Source organism: Tyto alba, unplaced genomic scaffold (genome assembly GCF_018691265.1).
Source record: "Tyto alba isolate M040663 unplaced genomic scaffold, T.alba_DEE_v4.0 Super-Scaffold_9, whole genome shotgun sequence".
Classification (NCBI taxonomy): Eukaryota; Metazoa; Chordata; class Aves; order Strigiformes; family Tytonidae; genus Tyto; species Tyto alba.
Window position 1 is genome coordinate 15,379,008 of NW_024881330.1, and position 26,643 is coordinate 15,405,650.

The 26,643-nt window shown below is 43.2% G+C and overlaps 1 protein-coding gene across 3 annotated transcripts in view; it reads left to right on the forward strand.

Annotated features, from left to right (window-relative positions):
* The first annotated feature begins 4,595 nt into the window (after positions 1-4,595).
* The window catches only part of SAMD12 (sterile alpha motif domain containing 12), a 177,741-nt gene continuing 155,693 nt past the window's right edge, over positions 4,596-26,643 (forward strand). Inside the window, exons 1-2 of one of the 3 annotated variants that reach the window (XM_042785942.1) lie at positions 4,596-4,750; positions 24,190-24,365. In XM_042785942.1, coding sequence (XP_042641876.1) covers positions 4,738-4,750; positions 24,190-24,365 — 189 coding nt within the window. In that variant the 5' untranslated portion in view covers positions 4,596-4,737. The remainder of the gene's footprint in view (positions 4,751-24,189; positions 24,366-26,643) is intronic. The other 2 variants (XM_042785943.1, XM_042785944.1) reach the window with 2 other exon arrangements.

Sequence of the window (26,643 nt, forward strand, 5' to 3'; positions counted from 1 at the left end):
GGAATATAGGTAAGATAAACAATACTCAAAGTATATTTCAGCAATAATATAAACAAAGAATATTTATTATGCAATCACACTACTACACTACTAAAACCCGCTTTTCAGTGCCTTACTGACACTGTTAAACTCATATTACATATATATTAAACATGTTTATTCTATTTTGGGGCAGACTGCAGCCTCCCTGCCTAATAGCTCTTCTGATGTCATTCTCAGACCCCAGAAAACTGCTTCTGAACATTAGTGTTTACACTTTAACACATAGTGTACTTTGGTTCATTGAGTGATGGTAAGACTGGATCCATACAAGCATAAGAATCTCTCTCTATGGATCAGAGCATGGGGCATATCTAAAATTGGTTTCTCTTCTTTTTTCAGTAGATGCTTAGTTGAGTTACAGAGCACTTTTTTCTTTTAAAATTGAAACTCTGCAGAACATTAACATCACAAAGTTGGATACTGAAAAAAAAAAAATCAGCAACGCACCTAGCATTTTCTTTCCCATGCCTTTCAGGTATTTGAGTGAGACTCAGCAGGTCTTCTCAGGAAATGTCACTTCCTGCAGCAAAAAAGAGAATGCATACTAACTCGACACTATCCTCCTCCTCTCACTCCAGATCTGTCATGCAGTATCCCTCAGGCTGTTTTTCCAGCCATGTGGCTAGCTCTGACAAATGGAGGGGAACTGGACAGGAATTCCCTACTTATCGCTTCCACACCTGAATTTCCAGCTAACTCCTACACGGTAGTGTCCATAAAATTTCTGCTGAAACTTCCTTGTTTTGCATTACCAAATAAGTGCAGCTTGTGCACTAGGGCATGTGCTGAGAGTGTGAGTGAACCACTGTACAGCCCTTTCCTCCTCCTATTCCAGCCCTCAGTACTGGCAGATATACTGAAATGGAAAACCCCACTTCTTCCCCATCAATATCGAGTCTGTATAGTCCTGTGCATGATCCTCCCACACCTCCCCCCAATCTAAATGTACTAATCATCAGTTATCTCTGAAAAAACCCACCGATTTCCATGTACTCTTTCCCAGCAATTCGCAAGGCAATATAAGAATCTAGGTACTGAGTCGGTAGGCAGGCAGGATGGTCCTGTGATAGGGCTATTTCTGTCACAGTGGAGTTTGATGTTGAACTTCGAAAGGTTTTAATTTCACCATCACAGTTTAATCTCATTCAGCTAAGCGAATCACAGCCAAAAATGTTCAGTCATGGCTGTAATGCTCTTCACTGCCAGAGACACTTGGTGCCCGACCTAAGGTCAATTCAATGATTTTCAGATGCTTTTTCAACTGTCCCTGAAAAGTGGCTCTGTGCACATGTGTTTGGGCACCCAAAATAATTAATCATGTTTGAAAATCCTGGGTCACAATGATAAGGCAGGAGCATCTCATTAACCAGATCATCAGATGAAGACGAGTGAGAATTTCACTATGCTCTACAGAAAGGACTTAGAAGCACAAAGGAATGCTTAAAGCTTAATGGCTGTTGAATTTCTGTAAGGTGAAAGGGAAATAAAAAGGGAAAAATGATGATGGATGGTAGTGTAGTGAAGTATACAAGTCTAACATCTTGTTTAGACTTTAGAACTCTTACAGTAAAGCAATGCTGTTGATGGATGTACTTTCATCTAATGTCAGCTGGCAGAAGTCCTACCTAGAAATAATTCGAACAGCTAAGAAGCCTCTGGTCAGTATTGCTTATTTCATCTGGTGACCTAGGGCAAAGTACACAGCAAATTGACTTTGGCTGTGACAAACCAAGTCTGTTTAAAGGGAGTTTGCTACACTTTTAAGAGAAACTTTGGAATAAACCTGTCTGGAGAAGGGCAAGGTAAAAAGAGAATCAAGAAAGCAAGGAAGTGTGATGAGATAGCTCTTTCTGAGCAGAGAAAGCCCGTCTTTTTCTACTCTGTAATTTAGCAGGGTGTTTTTAGAAAGTTAGCTCGCGCTCAGTGATGTTTTTGAAAGCTCTGCTGAAAACAGATTGTAGTTTAGCATAGATTAATTGAATCAATTTACAGCCTCTTTTCTCTAATGAGTGACATACATTAAATTATAATTTGCCTAGTCTTGACCAGAATTTGAGGAGTTTCTGATGTTCTTATATACCGTTAAATACTAGGTTTCACTAGCTATCATGTAACACTAGGTATCAAACACTACACTTTTTAACATCTGTCATGCCCTATTTGCTATCTAGTCACAGCCATAATTTTGCTGTTCTTCAGCAGGCACAAAGTCGTAATTAAAAACTACAGGGCTGTTTAAAGGGCTTAGTAAAATTGTACTCACTAGGGATGTCCTCAGGGCCCACAGCTGAAATGTAGTTACCAGTCAGAAATTCAGCATGCTAATGGGGATAGTATTCCAGCTCTCCATGTCCATGCCGCTCTAACTCAGAGCCTTGATTTACTCACTCTGTGGCTTCCAACTCATTCTAACCAAGAAAGTACTGCTTCATGTATGTATTAGCCACTTAATTACTCTAACATACCTCCAAATATTGTCATGATTAAGTAAATGATTAACGATTGAAGACATAAACTTAATACAAAATGTCACTAAAATCACAAAAACTTATGTAGTGATGTTGAAAAGAAACTGCTGAAGTTTGTATGTGTGTATTACACATATTTGAAAACTGAAATCTAGGAACACCCTATTTTCTTGACAGAAAGCATGTGAATATCAGTGCATTTCTCCCAACATATGGGATCAGATGTGTGATTGTATTGCCCTTGGGAATACCAGCACATGTCCTCAATCGTTATTATTTATAATGCACTGTGAGTATGCCTAACGCTTGCAAACAGGTGAAAGACAAGGCTGCTGCCCCAGGAAGCTTGTATCTTGACTCATATACAACACAAAGGATAACAGTTCAAATGCATATGAGAGCAAAGAACAAGTGAGGTCTTCAGGGCAAAGCTGGTAATAGAAGGATTCAGGAAAGAACTGGGCTTTAAGGCTGTTGTGTACAGGCTCTGGTTTTCCCTCATAAGTAATGAAGACCCAATTTTATTTTAATTATTTTAGATATTTCAAGAATGTAAAAATTCCTGGGGTTTATTAAGACCTTATTCATTTGCACGTTGTATGTTCTTGCATTCTAATTTGAACTCATGGAGGTTATTTTGTCAAAAATAACCTGTCATGAATAACACTTATTAGATTCCATAGCCAATCCTAACAAACAAAAAGAACACATGAAAATGTTTTCACACCCTACCTGTATTTGCCCTTGTCTGCTCAGTCCCTCTGCTGTTATCCTCTTGATTTTAGTAACAATATAATTTTTGTGAGTGAAGGAACTCACAGACTTTCTGGGTATGTTAATATTTGACGATACATTTAAAACAAAACAAAACAAAATGGTATTTTTGAAGGAGAAAAATCTTCAAAACCTTTTTGATATCTCAAAATGAAACTGAAAAGGGTACAAACCCACAGCTGTTTTTCAGACAGCCAACATTTCAGGACAGATCTCAAGGGTACCAGGTTGTTTGGCATAAGACTTTTGAGGACCTGAAGTAAAGGCTCCAGAACTGTGTCCCTAATCTCCTTAATTTTCTGGATTTTTTGAACAACCTTTCAGAGTCAAACAGGATAAAGACAGTGAATCGTAGAACGATAAAATGGTTTGGGTTGGAAGGGACCTTCGAGATCATCTAGTTCCAGCCCCCCTGCCACGGGCAGGGACACCTCCCACCAGACCAGGTTGCTCAAAGCCCCGTCCAACCTGGCCTTGAACCCTTCCAGGTCGGGGGCAGCCACAGCTGCTCTGGGCACCCTGTGCCAGTGTCTCACCGCCCTCACAGTAAAGAATTTCTTCCTTATATCTAGCCTTAATCTGCCCTCTTCCAGTTTAAAATGGTTACCTCTTGTCTTACCACTACACTCCCTGGCAGAGTCCCTCCCCACCTTTCCTGTAGCCCCCTTTAAGCACTGGCAGGCCGCTATCAGGTCTCCCTGGAGCCTTCTCTTCACCAGGCTGAACACCCCCAACTCTCTCAGCCTGTTCTCACAGGGGAGGTGCTCCAGCCCCCTGGTCACCTTCGTGGCCTCCTCTGGACCCACTTGAGCAGGTCCATGTCCTTCTAATGCTGGGGGCCCCAGAGCTGGACCCAGCACTGCAGGTGGGGTCTCCTGAGAGCGGATTAGAGGGGCAGAATCCCCTCCCTGGACCTGCTGGCCACGCTCCTCTTGATGCAGCCCAGGAGACGGCTGGCTTTCTGGGCTGTGAGCACACATTGCTGGAGTAATGGAGAAAGACTGGTGAAAGACTGAGGGCCTCACTGCGGGATGAGGTGATAACGGGAAGTTCCCGATGCTCTCTGTGTGCCTTTCTCCTTCCCTACGGCAAACCGCCTCCGGCTGCGCCAGGGAGAGCAGCGGGATAAGGACTGGGGCGGGACTGCCCGACACCCCAGTGTCCGGTGAGAAGTCGCAGTGACTGAAAACACCGCAACAGAAAAACCCCAGCGCGCCGGTGACGCCGCTTTCTGCCGGCGGGGCTCGGGCTCAGCCGCTTCCCCCCGCAGCCGGCGGCCGGCCGGGACTACGTTTCCCAGGGTGCGGCGGGGCGGGCGCGCGGCCCCGCCCGGCTGTCAGCGGGCGCGCGGCAGGTTGATCGCCGCGGCTGCAGATGAGCGGAGCCCGCGCGCGGCCGGGGCAGCGCCGCCGGGGCCGGCTCGGCGGCCGCCGCACTATGCGAGGCCGGGAGGATGGCGGTGGAAGGTAAGGGCTCCGCGTTCCGCCGCCTGCCGCCCCCGGGGGTCCCTCCCCCTGTCTCCTCCCCCGGGCACTCACCTGCGCCGCGGCGGGGCCGGCCCCCGGCTTCGACGGGAGGGGGATGCGTGGGGAGCGGGGCCTGAGGCGGCGGCGGCGGCGGGGCCGCTCTGCCGCCCGCCGCCCCGGCCGCGCCCGCGGGGTGCCCGGCCGCCTCTCCGCGCCCCTCGGCCCGGCCGCCCCCAGCGCCGCGCCCGCCCCCCGGGCCAGGTGGCGTGGGGTCGGGCCGCGGAGGGAGGCAGCGGGGGGGGCTGCCCGGCGCAGCCTGCGGCAGCCGGAGGCTTCAGTCCGGCAACTTCCCGGCGGGCCCGGAGGTGCCGCCTCTCCCGGCGGGGGCGGCAGACCTGCCCCGGCGGCCCCGCTCAGCCCGCCCGGCGTCTTCTCCGCCTCGCCGCCGGTCTCCCGCAGGAGCCCCGGCGCCGCCGTCCCTCGGTGCCGCCCAAAGCAGAGGCCGTCATACCCACGAAGCTCAGGCAGCCCCCCGCCGCGCTCCCGCGTGGGCGCAGAGCTGTCGGCGTCGGGGTGCGCTCGGCCCCTCCTATCCCCTCGTAGGAGATGCAGACGCCTAAGGGCCGAGGTGCTCGGCTGCTGGGGAGCCGTGAGGTGTTCGTGGGGTGCCCGGCTCCTGGGGAAGTACCCGGTAATTGAGGTGGTGACTACCAAGATCTGGGAGGATGGGCGCTTTGCTGAGGTCTTCCAAGAGATGCTCCGCTCCTGTGGCAGTCTGGCGTTGGCTGCGTGTGCCCTTTCCATGGGGCATTCGGGAAGTTGGCAGAGAGATGTGACTAGGGGTGTGGGAAAAGGCAAATCAATCCACTTCCCTGCTGTCCGCTTCCAAAATTCACTCGGTTTTCTAGTGCTTTAGAACGAGGCATTGAGAATCCTGGTGTTTGTGTCCCTTCTTGCTTTCTTCTGTGCCCTTTGGAAAAGTTTCAGAAGTCCACAATGTGAAAACCAGCCATCTGACCCCTCTCCTATGCTTAATTTCAGTATGTTGGTTTTCTTGGTGGTGTTTTTTTTTTTTTTTTTTTTTTTTTTTTGGGGGGTGGGGGGGTGTTCATCTTGAGACCACCTCAAGCTTTGTTTCTCATATATGCTGAGTTCTACAGTTCCATCAGAGACCACTTGCTTTATTGCTGAAACTCATGCTGAAAAAGCTGTCATTTGCTGAGTACCCAAGTGAGCAGCACAAATGATAGTCCAGCAGAAACTTGGGCTTACTGAAGATAGTAGGCAGCTTGACATCCCTGAAAAACAGTTTCCTAGGCAAACTCAAATAAGGGCAAACAAAACCACTATGTCTCAAAAGATGTCTGTGTACATCCAAAGTTGTCCATCCTCAGCCTTAAGCCCTTCCACTAGTCAGCCAGATTTCTTACGCACAGGCTGCTGTACTGAATGGCAGTTTTGAAGACTGTAATGACATAAAGAAGGAAGGCAGTGGTCCTGCATAAAAACATTGCTTCTTTGGTGGTAAAAACTTAGCAATGTGAATTGGGCATGCGTGCGTGGTAGGGGGTAAATAAATGAAATGAACTGCCGTGCACCAGATGGTTCATATGCCAGCAGCAACCCCTGTTCCAGTGTGCTCTCTAATCTCATCCTCCTTTATTCACTTGAAGTCCTTCTCAGTCTGTTTGCTAGATCTTTTCAGTTTTGTAATAATTCCTGTCATATCTGCAGTGCCTTCCATCGTGAGAATCTCTAAAAGCTTTGTAAATATTAATGAAGGAAAGCTCTGCTAAAGCTTTGGGAAGCAGTTCCTTTCCCTTCTCCTGAGATGGGATTTTTTCTTTTAACTCCTTCTTCCCATTTCTTTCCCTCAGGATTCATCCTTGCTATGGCCTCTCAAAAAAGACTTTCTTGTCTGTATGTTTTGCTTTCCTCCTGTTTTGGGTTTTTCTCCCTCAACTTTCTTGCCTTTGCATAATTCTGTTACCCTCACACTAGCACAGCAAGATTACTACTTCTTCAGCACAGGTAGCCGTGCAACTGTGACTACTCTGTATGTACATAGTGCGTGCACATTTAAGGCCTTTTCTTATCCATCATTTTCTGTTGGAACTGCGTCTTTGTGTGACTGTGCTTAAAAGTGTGCTTTTATCTTAATGCATCTTCTGCTGTATTAGAGCCCTGGGTGTGAACCGCATTCTTTTCATAAACTGTGACTTTTGGCAGGTAACGTGACATTACAGCTTCTGTTTGGGAGGCTGAGAGGTTACTTGTCCTTCATGGCTCTGATTGATCACCACAGTGTGCAGCTCCTACTCTAGTTGAAAGTAAAGTTGCCGCTGAATCTTCTAAATTGATAGTTTTGTAGAAAAATGCCAATTTTCTGAAATCAAAATGTCTCGGACTCAGGAAACACAGACTGCCTTTTTTTTTTTTTTTTTTTTTTTCCCCTTCCTCGTTCTTTGATTTGTTTGTTTTCATTGGAAGAATGTTTTCCGGGTTTGCTGCTTAGGCTCTCAAGAGTATAACCTGCTGTACATCAGCTCTGTAAACTTGGAAATACGGAAAGCCCTGAAAATCTGGTTTAAGCTGAGGTTGTCTGGCCTTCCAGTCTCTGTGGTAGTCAGCTGGGAGCTTGGCTAGGATGGGCTTCCTGCATCTTTAGACCTTTAAGGCTTCTGGACAGCTGGGCCAACTGGCTTCTTGTGTGAAGTGGCTGGCTCTGGGATGCAACTGGCAGGGAGTGGAGAGGTCCCTGGGGCACAAGGGAACCATGGATCCTGGAGCATGGAAGTTCCTGGCTGCAGCCAACATCCGCTGCCCCACCAGCTCCGCCACGGCTATTGTTCTGTGGAAACCGCCCGTTTGTCAGCCTCTGCCACGACCCAGAGACTCTTTGTTTCTCCTTTCAGAAATGCTCTGTGTGGCTAAAGTGAAAATATTTTGTAACTTCTAGTTTGTGAAGAATCTTCAAAAAATTCTAATATCACTTTACCTAACAAACTGTTGAACTTTTCCTCAAATCTGTTTTTTTTTTTAACGCTGTCTTAGCATGGAGTGCTGGAGTTTAGTTATGGCAACAAATATCCAGCAGTTTGCTTAAGGAAAATATCCCAAATTTTTTACTGGGATAACTGACAGCGATGGATTTACAAATATGAAATAGGAATTTGGAGGATACTACAGTTCCTTGCCAGTTATATATAATACATATCTAAGTGTCCCAAATGAGACTGTGGACTGGGAGGTCCTTTGGGCTGCATAGTACCAGTGCTTCCCGACTGATGAAAAGATTGGTGTGTATGGGGAAAGTGAGTTTTCACTCCTTAATATGAGCCCATCTAGATGGGAGCACTGCCAAGGTAAGTCTATTTTTAGAACTAACAGTTTTGACAATGTTGCTTTAAGTGTTTTTTTTCCCCTCTAGTAAGAATGAAAGAACTAGGTCAGAGCCAGTAGAAAAAGGCTTTTGATCTCTGCGACAGTGTTCTCTCTTTTTTTTTATTATTTTTTTTTTTATTTTTGCTCTTGTGGAGCAGAAGTAAAGGGAAAGAGTGAAATGGTGATTTATTTTCCCTGCCCCGTCCCCCAACTTCTCCCCCCATTTATTGCCTAGGAAAATGAGAGACTGACAGCACCCACCAGAGAATGTATGCATGCAGGTATTCCCACACAGTTCTGTCAGATCCCCTGCAGCTCTGACCTGTGTTGTCTTTGAGATTCCTGAGCAAAAAAGTGCTGATTATATCCTGGAGTTCTTTCATAGTAAGTGTTTAATGAAGTTTGGTGTACTGCCTTTCCTGCTGTGTATAGGCTTTGGAAAGTGCATACATACGTTTGTTGCTGGTCTCCTCCTGAAAGTTTATGTAAGCTTCTACCTTCTTATGGCTCTTCTGTAGTGGGCTTGTGCTATTGAGACCCTGAGTCTACCTATGGGAGAATATTTTTTTACTAAGTGGAGCCTTGCTGATGTAAAATGACAATGACTGGCCTTACCCCTTAGTACTCCTCAAGGAGACTAAAGACTCAAAGGACTTTAGGGCATTCTGGGGTGTGACATCACGCTTAACTGCCTCAGAACTGAAATTATTTGCAGCTTGTAACCAACTGCTCTCAGAGAAATCCTCTGAACTTCAGCAATGGGATATACCTGGGTGCAAAGCCTCCAGTGCCTAGCCAACCCCAACGGATATTGAATGCTGTCATGTGTTTCATCAGAGACTTGTGATCCAGTATGCTCACAGATGTACTATGTCAACTCTGCCAGGAATCTTAAAACGAATTCAGGACCGTCTGAAAGACAGCTTTGAAGCAGGTTTCAGTGTAGGTACCTATCATGCTCTTCCAGGATGTGCCCAAAAGTACAACTCTTTTGACAGGGATTCAGTTATTCAACTCTGTCGTATTTCTAAACTGTGCTGGGTTTGTGTGTGTGGTGGGGTTTTTGGTAGCAGAGGAGGGAGTTACAGCGGTGGCCCCTGTGAGAAGTTTCTCGAAGCTCCCCTGGCTTCAAGTTGAACGCACCTCTGCACTAAGGCTGAGCCAATTAGCTGCGCCTCTTTGATAAAGTATTTAAGAAGGTGAACCTAGGATGAGGAGTTGGAGTTGTGAGGAGGAGTTGCAACATCTCTGTGAACAGCAAGGTCAGTGGAAGAATGGAAGAGGAAAGGCAGGGGAGGGGTGTGCTGGTGCCGAGCCTCTGTATCCTATGGTGAGACAGCAGGGGCCATCCCCTCCCTGACACCCATGGAGATCTACGATGGAGCAGATGCCGACCTGCAACCTGTGGAGGACCCCATGCCAGAGCAGGTGGTTGTGCCTGAAGGAGGCCAGGACTCTGTGGGGAGAAGCAGCCCCTGCTGTTGTAGTTCGGCGCTGGGAGGATTGCAGCATGTGGGGGTGTCCCATGCCAGAGCAGCTCGGGAAGCGCTTCAACCCATGGGAGGGACTCATGTCAAAGAAAGTTTGTGGAGGACTGTCTTCTGTCAGGGGAACCATAAGGGATCAGGGGAAGAATGTGAGGAGTTCTCTCCACCCTGAGAAAAAAGAAGTGGCAGGACTGACTGCACCCTCCATTCCCTGCCCCCTGCATTGCTGTGGGGAGGAGGTAGAGATATTTGGAGCAAAGCTGAGCCTGGGAAGAAGGGAGGGGTAGGGGAAAAATGTTTATAAGATATGGTAATGCTTCTCAATGTCCTACTTTGTCTCTTAAGTGTTGTTGTTAGTGTCTGAATTTTATTTATGTTCTTTTTTCTTCCCCCAACAAGTCTGTCTTTAGCCTGTGACCACAATGTCAGAGAGTCATCTCTCCCTGTCATTATCTTGATTCTGAAGCCTTTTGCTTTATTTTCTCCTTCTCAGCACCCGGGGGGGAAGTGGGTGGCTGCGTGGTGCTCAGTTGCCCTCTGAGCTCAAACCACTCCAGGCTCAGACTAGATGTCTCCACATCTAAATTTCTCAGGAATGTGATCTAATAGATGGATTTTCAGCACAATTAATTGCCAGTGGAGCAAAGAAGTAACAAACCCTGTCATTCAAAAATAACATGTGATTCCATCAATGCTCTTGTTTTCTTCAGTAGTTTCCAACCACTCCTTAGCTTGAGGGACTCAGACACGTGGCTTGGAAAGAACTGCTAGTTGGAAGCAGGGCTGAGATATGAATCTACATCTCCAGTTGCAACTGTCACATCAGGTCATAGCAGAGAAGATGGATAAGACCAGTGGTGGAGGTGCACACAGGAAAGAGAGGAGCAAGACCTGAACTTCAACCTTTGGTCTTGGTACCAGTTCTGTATGTTATTTAGTGACCATTTATAGCAAAAAATGCATCAGCAGTAATGGGATTCCAGACTGGAACATAGGTCATCTCCCATCCACATTGGCAGCTTCCTTGTTGGGCTATAACATCTATACCCTTCTTTCTTCCTCAGCAACAGCACAACTTCAGAAGATGGGTCTTCCCTTCTTGACATGCTACCACCACCCTCCCACCGCCCTCAGTGTGCATACAGCTTGGTGGCACGGTGTGCTGCTCTGCTTTGAACCACTGCTTAGAGATGTCCTATCTAGGTTGCTACATTGGAAAAAGTCACAGTTCTTTGCATCTGTCTGTGTCAAGAGATAGTCAGTGATCCCACTCCAAAGGAATAATGTAGTTATCTAAGGCCAGAAGTCTGTTTTGGACTGGAAGTTCTCATTTCGAACAGGTACACTGTGCTCCTCGGCATTGTATAGGGAGACTGTGAGCTGAAGCTCAGGAAGTACATTCCACTGTGAGAATTGGAGACCCCAAAATGAAGCTGTGGCAACAGAGAATGTCACTGCACTGAAATCTCTTTGGGTGTATTCAGACTGAGTGGGGAGTTGATATGATTGCTGGTTACGTGGTCATTTTCGTCTCCTGCTTTTAGGAATAAACCCATATGAGTCAGGAATAAAGATACAGACTTGTGTCACTGCATGTCTCTTGAATGAAATCTGGTTGTAGGATAAGAGTGTAGCTGGAAACTCAGAAGTGCTTTCAAGTTAATCAATTTAGATATAATTCCATGAGTGTTTGGCCTTTCCCTTTAAAATTCTTGGAAGACTTAGAAGCTTAAGGAGGACATTGCATTGAAACAGCCAATTTGTATTAGTCACTTGAATCCCATCATAAGGATAAAACTTGTCAGGTGGTGGAGATGTATGGGCAAAGGGAAGGAATGGTGCTTTGAAAGTTCATGTGCTTTCTCCACCAAGAAGAAGGCAAGTGAGCAAAGGACAAGAATTAGACATTAGGTATATTTCTTAACATGCTACTGGAAAGTACTGACAAGGTCTTTAGTGATGTTGTAAGATCCCATGTTTACTGCCTAAATGGAAATTATTATAATATAGAATTCTTCTTGAGCGTTTGTTGGGTTTTGTTGTTTGGTTTTGTTTGTTTGTTTTTTTGTTGTTTTTTTGTTTTGCCTTTTTTTCTGAGATGTCCAAGCATGGAAGCTAACATCCAAGGAGGTTGTGTAGCTTTGTTCCTCTTGTTTACAGCTCAGCGTATGTGGCCAGAGCAGGCTGTTTGGAGCTAGTCTCTTGTGTTTCCCAGTACTGCTGTGTCACAAGGGTTATGCAGGAGATCAGCAGTGAGAAACTCAGAGTAAGGCACTGTAGCTAGGTGGTGTCAGAGGTGCAGATTGGTGCAGGTTGTTCAGCTGATAACCCTGATAACCTTGGAGATGTTTCTGTCCAAATCATCATCTGTGCAGGCTTGCTAGTGAGTGCAGACCCTAGGTATCTGGTTAGCACCATAAGTTTTTGTTTTGCCCGTTGGACTCTGAAAGTGCTACAGCTAGTTTGCAGAGGTGGTAGAGCAGTTGGAGGGCTACTGCTCAGTGGAGTTCCTGGTTTTGTTAGGGAAACCGAGTCTGGTTCTGAGGCCAACTTTCTCTGCTGTCCTGGCTGATATGCCTTTACTCTCTTGTTCTCTGTCCTGTCTCTCTTTTTGTCCAAACTGTGTGATCTCTGAGGCAAGGGCTCCCCTATCTGTGCACGGAGCAATCCTATTTGGGTTATTTCTCATTAAGGCTGTTGCCTTTGAATGGATACAGGTATTTACCCTTGCAGATTAACAGTTGAACAACTCAGCCCTCAATTATTTGCTCAAAGCATGCAGAGAATGTGGAGGGAGTAGTTCTGGAAGGTGCCAGAGGCAAAGGTGGAGAAAAGGACTAGATAATTGAGTAATTTTGAAGTCTTCTGAAACTGGTGGTGGTCAAAATAGCAGATACGATTTCAGGAACTAGGAGGAAAAGCTCAGAACAAGGCAAGAAAGATCTTTGTTGCTATATCGTTGGGTATTGCTCTTGTATTTCGAATGCTCCCTGCAGTTTTGCTTGCCACGCCCCCAAAAGGAACAGGACTGGAAAGAATAAGGAAAATGCAATCAGCTGGTCAGAGACACCGTATCTTCTCTGGAGGCAGGTTACAAAGATTCTGATTCTTTAGCCTGAAGAAGAGATGACCATGGAGAGACTCCACAGACATTGATGAATGGTTCGGAGAAAGTGAAAAAGGCACTAGATCACAAGGCAGAACAATGAAACTGTCGGGTTTTGCTGTTAACATAAAAAAAGGGAATAGTTTTTCATATAACATACAGTTCCCCAGGTGCAGCTCTCAACCTTGGGTCACTCCTAACCTCCCAAGAAAGGATCAATTCATGTATGCCCTCCTCTCATACCATTTCCTTAAGCAGTGGCAAAAAGGGCTAGACTTTTAGTCTGACCCAGCCTGATTACTTTTATGATAAAGCCTAGCTCATATTGTGGGCATCCAGAACAATTTCACTCACCACAAGAACTTGATTTGTGTTATGTAACTGTGAGGAGAATTTGGCCACGACAACCCAGAAACAGATAGGAGATGGGGAATTGGGCACTGAGCTATAAAGATGTTAACAGGCAGGGTCATAATGTAACTCTCTCTTTCCCCATATGTAGGAACTGATACTGTTGTGTGAAAGGAACTGTCTGCTATGTCATGTTGGTGGAATTTGGGGGGAAAGAGGGGCCCTACACTAGGCTGCAGTTGTAGAAATGCCACCCTGGAAAATACCAGTTCCCCACAGCAGGTTGGGTTGGAAACTGCTATACTGCCCTGCATACATGAGGTGAAATGTGGTCTGAGAGAGACCCTCAGGAGAGCCTGAAGCAGATTAGATCTACAGATCTCACCCTCAGTGGCTTCTGCCTTGGGTGGTTTGTCTGTTCCTTCACCTTTGCACAGGGTTGTCTTTCTACAGAAGCATCCTGTGGCAGAAGGACTACAAGGAGAATGATGAGGGAGTTGCTGTTAGTAGCTGCATGTTCTCCTTGCAGCATGAGCTAAACTTGACACTAAAGAGCCAGGTTTATTACTCAGAACAGCAAGAATTCACCCTAATATGTGCTGTTCATGGATGAACCAAACAGGTGGGCAGGGGGACTGGACTTGGCCTGAAGTGAACTCTGCGTTCAGTTACGGGATCTAATGTGCTTGCAGGGTGTATGTGACTGAACAGGAAAAAGGCATGAGGAAGACATTTGGTGTCAACTGTAGCCTGTCTTTAGTGCAGTCCTAGCTGTCTCTATATAACGTGGAACGTTGCTAGCTCATGCTCTTCAGCTGAACATTCAGATCATTACTTTTCTCCATTCCCTCACTCATTTGCTTTCCTCTACCCTATTTTTTTGGCTTTCTATTTTTATTTTTTTTTCCCAGAGGGGATTTATTTGAGTTGATTTGCTTCTCTGCAAATAACCTAGTAAAAGCAAGAAAGAGACTTTTAATAATGCTGTTTCAGAAACATAAAGAAAGAATTGTAATGTGTGTAAATAGAAGCTTTCTCCTGGATTTTCCTCTAGCAAAATAATTACATGCTCTCAGCTAACAGTTTGTCGCTACACAAATCAGTTGGGGTACTAGAGTGAGTAGGATACAGTGGTATGAGTAAGCAGTAGGAGGTGAAGAATTTTGCTGGGGGAAAGAAGGGAGGCATTTCCAGGCTCTTAAGTTAAATGTGCAAGGGAAGGGGTAGCCTTGAACAATGGTAATGGGGTAACTTTTAAGCAGTTGAGAGAAAGCCAGGACTGAAAACAGAAGTCAGCCACCAGATTGCAAACCAGTTATGTTAGTGAGAATGAATAAATATATTTTCCTTTGCATGTTGGTGACTTTCTGCATCATTCATGGGACAAGAAATAAAGCCTGGATCCACAGCTGAATTGCAGCCATTTCTGTGCCACGTGTTCAGCAGACACCAGCTTTCATGAGCATGGCAAAGGCAGAGATCGGTGGTGTGTGTCTGGGACAGTGCACCTCTAATGCCACAATAAAGACATTACCTGTGTGAGTCTGAGTCGGTCGATGTATGCTGTATAAGCTCACTAGTGTTTATAAAAGATTTCTGATGTAATGTTGGCTGATTATAGAATTGAATAGTACTAGAGCTATTAGGACTTGAGGCATTCTTAGAAGTATAATTTGCAGTGGAGCGTGACTAGCTAATCTTCTAAGCAGTGATTGCAAGACATGTTTCTCCCAGGAATAGTGGAACTAATGAAGACTTGTTTCTTACCCAGGTTCTTTATCTTTGCTATCTCCTCTCCATTATTCACTGTGAAATGCTCAGAGGGCAACAGTGGTACTTAGTCTGGAGTTTGCCTAAGTCAACTGATGACTGATAATTGCAATGTATAGTAGATACTTTTTCTTCAGACAAAGCATTATTTTAGGTCTCATCCTCTTTATCCGTGGATTTTTTTTTTATTGTTGTTTTTCATACTTCTTATCTCCTGTAGCACCCTCTTTGATTGCAAGTCTGTGCATCTCACAAACTTGAAATCCAGAGAAGTTGCTTCACTTTTCAGGAGAAGCTTTGTAGATGCTTGCACAAGCCTTCTTATTAACTTATTTAATGTTATTATAAGTTAATAACTTATTCAAATCCTTTAATTTAGAATAATTTGTATTCTAAATTAAAATTAGTTTGCAAAACAAATTACCAACTATTTTGTACTGTAATCTATTGGTCAAATTATGTTGCTGTGTACATGTGATGTATGCTACTTACTGACCTTTATTACTTTATTCACTAAGATCTATTTTGCTCTGAGCTAATTGCATAGCTCACTAGTCCCCTTCTTTGCTGGTATTCTCTTCTTCCTCTATACCTGTACAGGATTTGTGGTAGACTTGCCTTCCTTAATCACTTAATTGATACATTTTTCAATGAGCCTCTCTGTTGCTAGTGTGAGCTACTTGTACCAACTGTACATTTATTAAAAAGGAATGAGAAAATGCTTCAGAAATAATTTGGTTGATCATTCATTGTGCCTGCTTTTTATCATGAAATCCCATTGCTGTTACAAAGGCAGAACTTGCATTGCTGAGGCTCCAAGGTCTATATAGCATGGTGATAATATGCAGTCTGTCTCCTGAAGAGTAGGTGTAACAGAAACTGTCTTTTATGTTTACAGCATTTGCTAAAGTCTATGAGATAAGAGATGGCAAGTGGATATTGCCATACAGAAAATAAGTAGCTTCCAGTAGGAAAACTGTCAAAGATGCACAGGTAAATTTCGTAGCTGAGTGAAGTTAAGTACATATGTATGCTGGTGGGATGAGGGTCTTAAAAGGCAAATTTAGCCCATTCAAGAAGAGGATTTCTTATTCAGGTCTTGGTGTTTCTGTTCTGTAGACAGTTAAGGGGTCTTTCTTTTCTCTATACACTCAAGATTTGCATGGCCTTCAGCCAGACTGAGTTTAGTTTGAAACTCCTAAACTACTTATTCTTGTTTCTTAATGTATTTCTGGTGCTGTACAAGACCCTCTACCATCAGCAACCTCTTACAGCTGAGGTGTGTATAAGAGATGTATGTGGAATGTAGTAAATTGTCTCACTCTTTTTCTTCTTTCTGTGTTTGTCTTTGGCTTTAGTTTCGGGTACTTTTTTCATTGTTTCTTGAGAAAGTGAATGACTTGTAATAGTAATTGGCTTGGTATCATGGATGACTACCCAATTGTCCAGCTAGAGATGTTCAGGGATAGTTGTATCAGGAGTGCAGTTACTTTAAATTTTTTTCTTGCTGACGATAAATCTAAAGGGGTAAAAAGAGAAAAGCCCTATAATTTACAGTTAAAAAACTACAAAATAAACACCCCTCCTGAACACTTTATCCCCTCCTGCCTGTCTCCTCTTCCTACACCTGTCTCCCCTTTGCTCTGCCCTCCCTGCCCATCTTGACCTGGTTCAGTGCCCACTTCCTTGCTGGAGAGCTCTCTTCTCTTACTCTTCAAGATACTATCCAGCTGGAGGGCACGTCCCACTGCTTGAACAAACTCCTGATTGTAAAATTCATATGTTGTAAGAAGTTTATTGTTTGTTAAATTGATTCATCCAGTAAATGATTAATAGTCATGATAAAGAGAGGCTGGAAAGACAAGCTACTCTCTGGAGGGACCTGAAGTTACAGCAGTGTGTGGCTGTGTCTGCCAAGCCTTGCTGTCTACGTCTGACTGAGCTTTGAACTCAAACCTATGGGTACAGCTCATCAATAGCAGCAGTTCACAAAGTACCCCACACTCAGCACTGGTCTGGATTTTGACACAGCCTATTTGTAATAGCTTAATGCTGATTTTTGCTGCTCACCAAGAGAAGCAGATAGCCAGACACCAATATTACTTCAGCTCAGTATTTTGGGACTTCAGCCTTAGAGGAGGTTTCTGATAAATTCATGTTTTTACTGAAGTAGAAAAGGTCCTGACTTATTTGGTGGGCTTCTTTGCTATGTGTGAATGCTTCTGATTTGGTGACCATTCGGTAGGCAGACTTGAGAAACAGAGTAGGCAAAATCTTGAATCTATTTCCTCAGCAGGTTGCCAGCAATATTTACTAGGTGGCAACATAAGCAGCAGACTATATTTATGTGAAACTTTGACTGCAGTTTCAGCTGGTCCAGAGTGATGGGTTGGGGGAACTGTGCTGACTTACATTAGCTGGAGATAGGACTGTATGGAGAAGTAATTCCTATAGGCAAAAGCCAGACAGTTTCTCAAAACTAGAAATTGATTGATGATGGGCAGATGGACCATCCATAAGAGTTATAGAAACTTATTACTGTGGAAAAACTTTCTGCCAGATAGTCAAAATAATCCTAGATTTTATGGTACAAATTAAGGTCATCTTTATTAAGTGTTTTTAATCTTGTTTTTTAGTGTTGTAGAAGTGGTAATGACTGCTCAAGTCAGACATAATCTTTGAAATAATCCCATGTTTTATAGGCATATTCAGAGTTATTAATGAAGTACAAGCTTCTGGAAACATGGGAAGGGCGTTGCAGTACAGAGCCTTCTTGCTCATTTGGTCAGTGTGAGCAGCCATATCAATCTGGAACGAGATCTCTGTCTTCTCAATGTGTATGTCTCCTCTCTGATCAACCCAGTTAAAGCAGGTTGTGAATGATGGCAAACAAAAAACCCCAGAGATGTTGTTTGACTACTTGATATTGAAATGCAGCATCTGGAAGTGCATGGAAGTCTGACTTGAAGTGCTGACTGCAAAATTTGATGTGGTTGGAGATTTGATTTGCTTTTGACAAAGAACTGGGCAGAGATGGAAGGAACAGATCCAGTGAGGTTGTTGTCCAAAGATCTTGTAGGATCTCCTGTCCTGGAAATACCTGTTAAATCTTCATGACCTTCATGACTAAGGTCTTTGCTATGTCCAAGCCAAGTTTGTTAATGTTCCAACTGTATGACATAACTTCTGCCTGTCCCTTTCAACAATATGTCATTTTATGGTGGGAGTAGCAGGTGGATTTACCTCTTAGCATTGTGCAGCTAAGTCTGTGGCATGAATACATAAAATGGAGCTTACGTGTTTGCTAGCATTTGACACACAAAAGTTTTCTAAGGATTGTTAGAGGTTGGATGGGTATCTCCCGTGCCTGCTTTTTGTCTCCGAATAGCAAAACCTAGCATATGACTGTGGTGCACACAGAACAGGGTGCATGAGTAAGAAGATGCTATTTTTACTCGATCGCTTTTTAGAACAGAACAATTGTTATTGCATGTAACTCAAATACTTGCTGAATACGCCTTAATGTAGTCTTAATTGATCTGCTTAAAATTTTAAGCAGCCAGCAGTATTCCCAATGAAACAAGTAGTTATGAAAAATTTGACATGGTAGGCAGTAGAGTGCAGAGTAGCAATTGATCATAAATTTGATCTGCTAAGCCTACAGTTGGAGACACAAAGGCTTTCCATCTGCCCATGTAGAAATACCAAGGCTGTGTTTTGAAGAGTGCCTTCAGGCTTTTCTGAAGACAGGATTCACAGAGTACCCTCTAGTAAAAGGCAACGCTTGCCCCCAGATGCCAATAACTTACTACGGCTCTTGGTGACTTCTGTGTACCATCAACTGTGCTCAGACAAGCTGTCTCTTGGCTGGTTGCCATCCAAGAGGCAGCAAGGGGAGCAGAGCATTCACGTTGCCCTGTGAGCTTTCCTTTCAAACTGCGTACTCATGCCGAAAGGGATCTGCGTGGGCACAGGGCTCTGCTGACATGTATCAGCCTCTGCAGGGCAACAAATTCTCTTGCTCTGTATACATGGAAAGGACTTGGGTTTGTGTTCTAGCATGTGGAAAAAATACAGTGTGTATTGCATTCATTTGTTCCTTCCCTAGTTTTTTAGGACAGACGTGGTCATTTTTCCATTTTGGGTGCTCCACTTGACTATTTTCTCACAGAGTTTTTGACACTCATAACTTGGCAGATCTCAGCAGTCTTTTTTTTAAGTTCTGGAAAAGTGGATATTTTCCTGTAGATTCAGCTTTACTGTTGAACTAGGAGTACAAGAGCACTTAAGTACCTTTGTTTTAAATAATAGTTTGTTTGTAAATGTAATCTGTGGATCTATGTTATTGTGTCTGCCAGCACCATTAATTGTGTGCTTGTTGCTGTGGAGTCAGGACTGTACAGAACATCCACCCTCCCTCCCCAAAAGAAAATGATTTCCCGCCACAGAAAGCTCTCAATCCAAGTTAAGTGACCATTGTTGGGGTGCACGGAGAGACACAACATTCATCAACTGTTAGGTGGGATTTTCAGCAGGTAAAGGAGAATGTAAGTGCTCTGAAACTGGATGAGGAGTTGTATTACTGAGACACATGGATGATATACGAATATTGAGATTGTATGGAAGAATATTGGAAGAGGTTCTGTTTCAAAATCTAATGATACTGCTCATACCTAGTGATATTAGGCTGATACTATCAGCTGGCTTGGAGATAGGGTTTGGTGTCTTGATGGACTTTGAAAGTCTGGGAATGGTTAGGTGGATTGAATTTGGTAGAGTGAAGAGGTGCTAAGACAGCAGGGATATCGTCAAAGCAGGGGTGTGAGAAAATGGTCTGAGTGCAGAGGGTGGGGTGAGCTAGCATTAGCTAATACTGGAGTAATGAGAAGTAAGAGCCTGGACAAGTAGTTTAGCAAAAAACTACTTTGTAGGTAGAATCTTTTCCAGATGAATGCCATTAAGTCCTGAAAGTGATTTAAAAAGAGTCAGTTAAGAGGGTCAGAGCAGTTGGGTTGTGGTAAAGTTGATTTGTGATTCTTTTGTAAGAGCTGCTTAGACTCAGTTCTACAGGACGTTAACTGTGGGTGCTGTCAGCCCCCTAGCCCATTTAGTTTTGCATGGTTGATCCTGAGTTTAGAGCTGCCCTTATCTGGATAAAATTATTGGTGCTGATTTAAGAACAGAATATGTTGTTATTGACCAAACATTGACCTCTTTCCCTGCTCTTAACAAATCTTGAAAGGGAGCAGTTATGCTTTGTATTGACATTTTAAAAGAAGCAAGAGCTCTCCCTCTGTTTGCCACAGAGATGAATATATGTATGGTAACAGGAAATAACAAACCCATGCAAGGAAATATTCTTTCCTTCTTACCCTCTCTGTAGTTGAAAGTTGGACGCAGCACTAGAGGAAAACAGTGGAGCTGGCTACCTGAAGATGGTTCATGACAGAGAGATTAGCTTTGCCAAGTGACTGAGATACCTCTACCTCTGCTTTTTTTCCTCCTGCCATTCAGTCTGTCTTCTCTCCCTACTTGAGGCTCTTGTTGAAGATGTGTCTTCCATAAGGAACAGATTCAGTCCAGGTGTATGGTAAGCCGAGTCTGTGATGGGGGTGGAGGAGAGAGATGAACTCTTTCCTTCTCTTCCTATCCCTAGGAAATAAAAAAAAATGTCTTTTCCTCACCCCTCCAATATCAGCAACTTTGGAAAAGTCTTTCCCGAGGCAGCCTGTGTTTCTTTTAACCAGCCACCTCTTCTTCAGTAAAAAAGGTAATGGGCATGTATGTAATTGCTAGCAGCCTCTCCAATTTTTTCTCTCTTTTGTATCCTGAAGGAGCCCAACATAAAGCAATGCTGAAACAGCACTAACATTCATTACTCTTGAAAAAAAGATGGGCTAAGAGTCAAGCAGCATATTGCCGTGTGATTTATTTCTTTTTTAAGCCATCCAGGTGATGCTTGTGCTACCATGTTATCAGAAATCTGATCACTTGCTCCCTGTAATGCATGGTAAATCAATACTGTAACCCAGAAGGCTTTCCTTGTCCATTCCTTACCACCCTCCACCCTAATCTGTATTGTTTAGGGGCACTGGGAAGGAAGGAGTTGCAATCCACAGGAAGCTTGCTACTGGCAGTATTCTTCCAGGCAGTGTTAAGTCCCACTGTGCATTGTGATTTCTCTCTAGCAAGCACTGGAAGGGGGCTGACAGCCAAAAACTGCCTGTTTCTGGGTGGTGCTGAAGTGTGTTAGTGTTTCAAAGGTGTACGCGGGGCTCTTATTCAGCATCCTTGCAGAAGACAGCTGGAGGGATTTTTATGGAACACATTCTATACCAAGTGTCTTGCACTGCTGATTTCTAGTCCTTGCTAGAGCAGGGTGTGCTGGGGGTACTTTTACATGTTGGTTAGGACATTTCTCATTTTTTATGAAGGAGGGAATTAGCTTGGTTACTAACAGAACAGTTTTCATCCTCATTGGGCTGTGAAAAAGTCTGTCTCGTTGGATCACATCCATCTCTTCTGTGGTCTGGGGGTTAAGCAAAGTAGTCATTAGTAATTATTTGTTTCTTTCAGGTAGGTAAATACAATCTAGAGGAGATAGATAACGATAGGTGGGTATGATCTAGGAGAGAGAGAGAGAATTTTTTTGTGTCTTAAAGCACATTGATGTAAATATAAACCACAAAATCATCTCTCTGAAACCTCCCGTGGGAGCTTAAAAAGCCCCAAAGACTCCCTTCATCATAACAGCTTGGCGGGTTCTGGATAACTCCCCATAATGGTGATACAGCCAGAGGATGTTAGCTTCACTGCAGATGTAAAAAGGATTTTGCATTTTCTCTGACACAGAGGTCCTGCAAGGGAAAAATCAAGCAGCAGCTGTGTTCAAGTTCAGTTCCATCACAGTCTTGTAGCCATGATGAAAGCAAAATCCAGGAAGAGGTAGGTATGGAGTGCATCTAGAAATAAAGGACTCAAAAGTTAGGAAATGCCTCTGCTAATATTATTAAGGCTTAAGTACTTATGTTTTGGATTTAATCAGTGGTGTGACTGGGAAAACCAGTAGGAATAAGGGAGTGATTTGAAGACAATCGTCTATTTTTCCCTCCTCAATGGTGAGAGGCAATGCTAGAACGATGGGATTTGGTTTTGCATTGCCTTCAGCCAGCCTACAGAACTGGTTTGAACCAAGGGAGAAAGACTTGCAAGAACTGCAGCTAGATTTTTAGGGAAAAGCAACTTAGAGCTGGTTTGGGAAATGCAGTTTTAGCTCTCTAGGTATCAGGTAGAAATTGAAGATGCCTGCCCTACTAAAATGAGTCAGAAAGATGACAGATGAGAACAACAGCCACACAGACTGCTGCAGACTCCTTTTCCTAATGGGATTTTTTACCTATTAAAATCAAACATGTCTTGTTTTTGAGAAACTGGTGCCTGAAGGGGAAACCCAGGAGTTCCCCAAAACTTCAGAGGGTTTTCAGTGCTTTTAAAGCAAAACTACAACTTTTTATGCAAGGCCTAAGCAGATGGATGATCCCTTTTGAGAAAGGGATTTTTAGCTGGAAATCCTTCTCCTGGGGTGGCCAGTAGAAATCCTGGCTCACCTTCAGCAGCTCTGCATCATTTACCTCTTCTGTTGCCTTCTCCAGAAGGACGTCTCTGCAGGGCTCAGCTCTGGACATGCTGTAGTGTAGTGATGCTGCCTCCTCTTTCTCTTGTGCTGTCTGCTGAAGAATTGACTATTTGGAGAGGGATCTCTGTCTCTTTTACATACTTGTAAAAGAAGTCCAGGACTAATCCCCTACAGCTACTCACAGTGAGACTGAAGTTTAGTTCCTTTCCTGTTCTTAGTTTCATTTACTGTGGGCTAGTGACATATTTTTCTATTCTTCTGTACAAAATGGCTGCAATTTGTAATAAAGCATGTTGCAATTCTTTACTGATTTCCATCACTCACTGTTGTTAACGAATTATCCTTCATAATGTTCCTTTGACTTGAAAACGAGGTGTTTCCATCCCTAGCTGGCAGATGTAGATATTGTAGTGCTTGGACAGATTACTTATCTTTTACTAATATTTGGATGTTTTTAAAAATCTCAAGGAGAAAAGGCCAACTTTTTGGCCTCTGCTTTAATTCTGCACCAAGGAAATGATGTAATTTAGGCCCAAAGTTTTCAATTAAGACTCTGGGATTCAAGGTGAATAGATTTTCAAGAGGTGCTGTAGTTGAAGGACCCTTTGCCTTCTCTGGCAGATGGAGCATGTTTCACCTGAGAGGCTTTCAAGGGCTGGTCCATAGCTGGTAGAAACTGGCAGTTCTGATTCCTTCCCCTGCTTCCCACCCTTTGCTTCTACACCAAGCAAGAGTAAAAGGGCAGCTTTTATTTTAGTTTTACATTGTGTTTTGGGTTTCTATTCAGATCTGTCAAACATTGCACCACAGTATCTGAGCAAAGTTCTTTTGCATACAGGGGAAGTTGGGACCATTAATTATGAGTAGCACTAAATGTAACCCATTTACCCAGGAACACGAGTGCAAAAGTTTGATGGTCGCATGAAGGGAAAGTTGCCTCAGGGTGCACACACTTCAAAATTATTACACGTGCCAAGAAGGTTGTTAAGACTGCTCTCTGAGTGCTGGAACTGTGAAATTTTGGACAGAAAATGATTAAACTGCTGCCATCGTTCTAAATGTGAATTTCTGTGGTATGATTTGCATTTGTTTTATTTTCCTCTGGCTGCTTTCCTTATTCTGCTGTCATTAGTCCGCACCTCATTATATGCTCCTAGAGAGTACATCCCTCTCGCTTGTTAGGATGGTGTAGGTGATCATTTGCAGTGGTACAAAGCGCTGAAGGAGAGATAATCAGCTGGGTAAGTCATTACTCTGTGCAGAGACTGACTTGCTGTGCACAGCTTACCCCACATTGTTTAGGACCTAGAATGTTGTAGGAATTGAAAAGATAATAGAAAAACTTTAACTTGCTTGCCTAGAAAAGAAAAAAAAGATACGGCTGAATGATGAATACATGGGGTATATTGTCCCACCCCAGTAAAAGGTATAAGTTGAGGGTCTTGGACACTAGTGAATCCAGCAGAGCATCATTTAGCACAGTAGCCTGCACTAAATAGCCTTATACAGTGCTGCATTGCTTCTCGCTTTATTTCTCAAATATCTCTCCCTGAATCCATGTCAAGGTACAGACAGTTCTTTTGCCATGATCTGACATGGCTCTGGTTACAATGTGGCATTTCTTAGTACTTTGTGATAAATGTTTGTAACACTGGGTTCTTCTTTCCTAAGCAGAGTTTTCTCTTTCTCATATTTTTTTTCCCAGCTATCCATTGCAATCTGAATCCAAATGGTATTGATCACCCTGCCCCCACAGAAGGTATTAATCTGCAGCTTGAAGGTGAAGGAGTTGAATCACCCTCTCTTAAGAACACTAGTACTCCAAAAGGGTCTGAGTCAAAAGAGACACCCAAGAGACAAGTGGAGCCAGAAATATCTAAGGTGGGTAGGACTGGGTTCTTACTTATTTTTGTGAGTCTTAAAGAATCCAGGCTTCTTGAAGTCCTGGCCACTGCCTAAAAAGCATTTATAATCCTGTTAAAGATATACAAAAGTGCAGAAGTAACAGTCTGAGGAAGTGGGTGTTACAGATGCAAGGTACTGCCGTGGAGTTTTAGCCCACACACATCTTGGACATTGTGCTATTTTATCTTTCTCTAGATGAAGATAATTAAAATAATGCGACCTCTCTTTTTCGGGCACAGTGGAGACCTGTTTTCCAAATGACTTGGGTAACAACCAGAATGGGAATAGATATGTTTTTCTTTGGAGCTTTTTATTTAGTTGTTTATTTTTTCCTGGGACAGGTAAAGAGAGAGAAAGGTTCTATGAATATATGAACATATGGATTTTTATATGGGTGACTGAGTTTTTCATAAACTGTTAACTAATTTTAGGTAAAATACTAGGTCAGTTCTTCTGTGTCTGATATGTCAGTGAATAAACATCCTTCAGAATTGAATTCCTAAGGACAAATGAAGTGTCTGTTCTCATTCATAAGCTGCTGGTTTCTTGTTTGTGTGCAGCAAATATGATTACCAAATGCATGTGAATGTTTTTTTGGGTATAGGAAAATAATTTGTCATATTAGATACGTTTTTAACTAGAACTAGAATGACAAAATAAGAGAATGTTAAAAATAAATAATTGGAAGAGATTCTTTAAAAGCCTTATCAGTCTTTTTGATCGTTAAAGGCCTAAACCCAGTGTTTTGGGGGTGATTTCTGCAGAGTGGAAAATTGAATTTTTACTGAATCTGACACTTTGGGAGTCAATAGAGCAAATAAAATTAGTGTCTCTTTATTTTTTTTTTTTCTTTTCAGAAGAGGTCCAAAAAAGGCAGTAGCAATTAGTTAAATGACTGAACAAGTAAGAGTATTTCCTACTGTCATCAGTACAATAAATCTAACAAATAATACATGTACAGCTGTGATGTATTTCACTTTTAGAATAAAATAGCACTAGACGTTTCGAGCAGTAGCCTTGACAATAGACACTTGGTATGAATTTTCCATTCTGATTATCTAAAATACCTAGTTTTAAATGAGTACAATTTCAACTGATTTCTTTCTGTCTTAAGTCATTGAACTAGATCCAGTACAGCTTGGCATTGATCAAAATCACTGCTACTTGCAGTCTGTTTTGTGTCCAATTATCAAGCACATTGCTGATTTCTCTTGAACCCTTGGAAAACAGGTTTATGCTTACTGCTTTGAATCATCCATTTGATAACAAGACCACCAAATTTGGATAGCCTTTGAGACAAAGCTCAGCTAATAATGCATTTACCTAGCTTTTCACAGACAAAGGCAAGCTAACTCTGCCCATGTTTCAAAATCACCAGTTGAAAATCTGCCGTGTATTGAAAGCTAAGGAGGTGTGTAAAGCTCAGAGGGGATCTTACAAGCTTGGATGTGAAGAAGCTAAATGACGCAATGGGGTTTCCAATTGAGAATGGGCTTATGTGTAGTTGACATGGAACGTGGGCAGATCAAGCTTGTCTTTGCTTGCAAAAGACTCATCCTAGTGGAAAATCAGGATGAAATATATTGATGTTTTAATGTAGTGGAGCCTGTTTCCAGTGTCTGGGTGGTACTTACTGGATTGATGAACAGAAAACCCTTTCCAAGGCTGTCCCTGCTGGAGATAACTGAGGAAGAGGGGAAGCCCACTGCTATCAAAGTAGTGAAATCAGCTATGGGTTTCCTACATCTGACTGCAGTAGCTCTATTCAGAAAGTTGGGCATGCTTTGGATTTAAAAACGAACAAACCACCAAACAAAACTAAACATTTTGCTTGATGGAATAACCTTGGCATAATAGTATCAAGCTAACAAAGTGGACTGTTTTTCAGAATGCATTGCTGCCTTGTTAGTAACTTTGTTTTTTTGTGCTTCATTAACTTAGTGCTGGTTTTCATCTGGATTCATATGTTATAGCCTGAGGTGGCCTGTCTCTTCTGCCTTGCTCTGCCTTAAATTTAAAAATTGTGTTGCTTTATCCTCTAAAATGTGAATATAGAGTTTGGTTTTTAACTTGTGTGGCTTTAAGACTTGAATTAAGCTGTCATTATGAAACTTTATCCATGCAATCATCTGTACAGTGGAAAGATGAGCGGGAACAGAGGAGAGTATTGTAAATAAAACATTGTGGGCAGATCCATTTGTTTTATATTTCCTTATTGCTCAGTTTTTTTTAAAAAGGTTTCTTTGCAATCCTA